This window comes from Hypanus sabinus, chromosome 24 (genome assembly GCF_030144855.1).
Source record: "Hypanus sabinus isolate sHypSab1 chromosome 24, sHypSab1.hap1, whole genome shotgun sequence".
Lineage (NCBI taxonomy): Eukaryota > Metazoa > Chordata > Chondrichthyes > Myliobatiformes > Dasyatidae > Hypanus > Hypanus sabinus.
In genome coordinates, this window is record NC_082729.1 from 34887147 (window position 1) to 34889762 (window position 2616).

Sequence of the window (2616 nt, forward strand, 5' to 3'; positions counted from 1 at the left end):
GACAAATAGACAAAGAAATCATGGAGAGCGCGATTACTGCGGAAAGTGAAGGGAGAGAACAGTGGGAGGGCATAGATGCCTAATTTTTCCACAATATCTCAAAACAGACTACTAAGTTATGATTTTCGTTAAATAATGACGGGATAACATGTAATTAAAATTTCGCCTGAGCTTTGGTTCAAATTTATATGTTGTTCAAACGGAACTGGTTTGCACATTTATTACATTTTTCCTTTTTTCAGGAACCTGCCACTTTTACGACTTACCAAAGAATGTCAGATGTCCCGCGGTAATTTCATCAGTACCTTCAACTCTTTCTGGAATTTGCTTTGAGTCACTGCATAGAAAAAAGTGTTTGTGCAGCAACTGAACATCTGAAGCATATTGGCAATTTCCATCAGGATGAATCTGGGGTCGTTGTATCCATTAATTTTATAACCAACCTGAAAACGCCGTACAAAGAAGTGGACAATAGATGGGGTCCACAGAAGGATAAAACATCCCGAGATTGTAAAGAGCAGGAGAATGGACTTTCTCCGGCTTTCCATCTCCGGGTCGCTCTGTCTTTCTCCCGTGGTGCAGCTACGAAGTCTCCTACGGGCCCGACTGGCCGCCAAAATGTGCCTTACAGTCAGAGTGTTGAACAAGAGAATAAGCAGGAACGGAAGGCAAGGAGTCAGAACGCGATCCGTCCAATCAAATATTCTCCAGAGGCTAAAAGAATATCGATCGTCCTTCTGTTTGCAGTACCAGGGCACGTTGTCAATGACGTACATTGGTTCGTGCAAAAAGTACCAGGGAACGTTGGTCACGCAGCCCAAAGTGCAGAGGACAGAGACAACAATGCCAGCGGTTCTCTGGGTGCAATACTTTGCTTTAAGTTTCTGCCAGCAGATGGCGACATATCGGTCAAAGGTGAAAGTGACCGTTAACCACACCGAACTGACCCTGGCGGCGTAAATTGTCGCAATGCTGAAACTGCACACTGGTGTGATGGATAGGAAGCTACCGGGAAAATAAATTGCGGGGATCCGGTTTAAAATCACGGCGGTGATAATTACCAGAAGATCCGTCGCCGTCATGGACACGAGGTACCAGCTGATACACCTGGACAGACCGCAGTTCCCTCGGGACAGGATCACAATGGCCATTATATTAACTGTGGGGGAAACCATGGCAGGTTAGTGATAGAACACACTCACAGCAGAAGTAATTTTGAAGTTTCAGCGTAGAAATTTGCATAATTTCGGCATATTCCCATCAAACTTTGAAAAATTTCTTCTGATGCTCTGCAATGGATATTTTCTTAACTGCTTGTAATACAACCTGGTTTGGAAACCACAGTGATCAGGAGCTACAATGTGTCCAGAAAAAGCCACCTGAGTTTGATTATCAAATACCGACTCTGACTCCACTTTATTTAGTAAAATTACAGGAGTGCACGACTGATCATCTATTCACGTGAAACAACTCAATGCATAGAAACATGCAGGCTTGTCAAGCGGCCGTGCTCCCTATATGGTGTCAACGGAACCGGCGGTGGATGGTAGGGACCATGGCATGAAAAATCTTTGGGCACCGGTCGTCAAGAGGTTTAATTGTTGTTCAGACCAAATATTAGAATGGGGAACCATGTGATCATAATGATAGTGACGGTGGAATGATTATTGGTGCCACACGGGGTGGTTTGAGTATCTCAGAAACAGCTAATCTTATGGGATTTTCACAATCAGTAGTCTCCAGAAGAACAAAAAATAACATTCAATGAGTGTCAGATCTGCAGAAGAAAACGCTTTAGACGGGTGAAGCTGATAGGAAGGCAACTGAAACTGAAATATCCATGGTTACAAACAAACTCTCAGAGAAGTTTTAATTCTCTATGTCCACTTAATGTAGACAATATTTGCTCCAGAGTTAACCCACTTCAGAAAATGGCAGCAATAGTCCTAAGTAAGGCGAATTACGTGTACGAAAACGTTAAAAATTAGGTCAAACGTTAATATAGCGTTGCAAAGACGGTGGTAAAGACGCTTTCATTCCTGTTACAGATAGTGAGGCGTGTTCTCAACATTTAAAAATGTCATTTACTTGCTTTATGACCAGACCAATAGCTATTGTACGTTTAGTGTGTCAAGAAAGTTGTCCAGTTAAATGTTTAAAATAATGGAGTCAGATTACTCTCATTACTCTCTACCGACTATACCTTGTCATGCCGTTCCTATTGACCTGGTATGGAATTATATGACTTGATGTACATGTAATATCTGTAGATTATAAACAGCTCCGTGAAAAAGTATTAGCAATATATATATATATATACATACACACACACATATATATATAGTGTACCTTTATAACTCCTTTTCGTAGATACAGTACTCTGCAAAAGCCTTAGACACCGTAGACTATGTGCCGAAAACATTAGCCCAGTGCTGTAAAGGTAATAAATATTATGTACTCGCTATAAACATACAGTATGGCCACTTTATTAGATGCACCTGTTGCTTTGCACTTTGATATAAATACCTGCTCAGACAATCACATGGCAGCTATTCAATTCATAAAGATCACAAGAGCATGAGGCGTAAGACAACAAATCTCAAAATAGGAAGAAAT

At 41.3% G+C, this 2616-nt stretch overlaps 1 protein-coding gene across 1 annotated transcript; it reads right to left on the minus strand.

Moving 5' to 3' along the window:
- Positions 1 to 275: 275 nt before the first annotated feature.
- Positions 276 to 1151, minus strand: LOC132380736 (probable G-protein coupled receptor 139). The gene has a single exon (XM_059949728.1). It carries the CDS (start codon positions 1149 to 1151, stop codon positions 276 to 278), a length of 876 nt encoding a protein of 291 aa, XP_059805711.1.
- Between the last annotated feature and the right edge of the window lie 1465 nt (positions 1152 to 2616).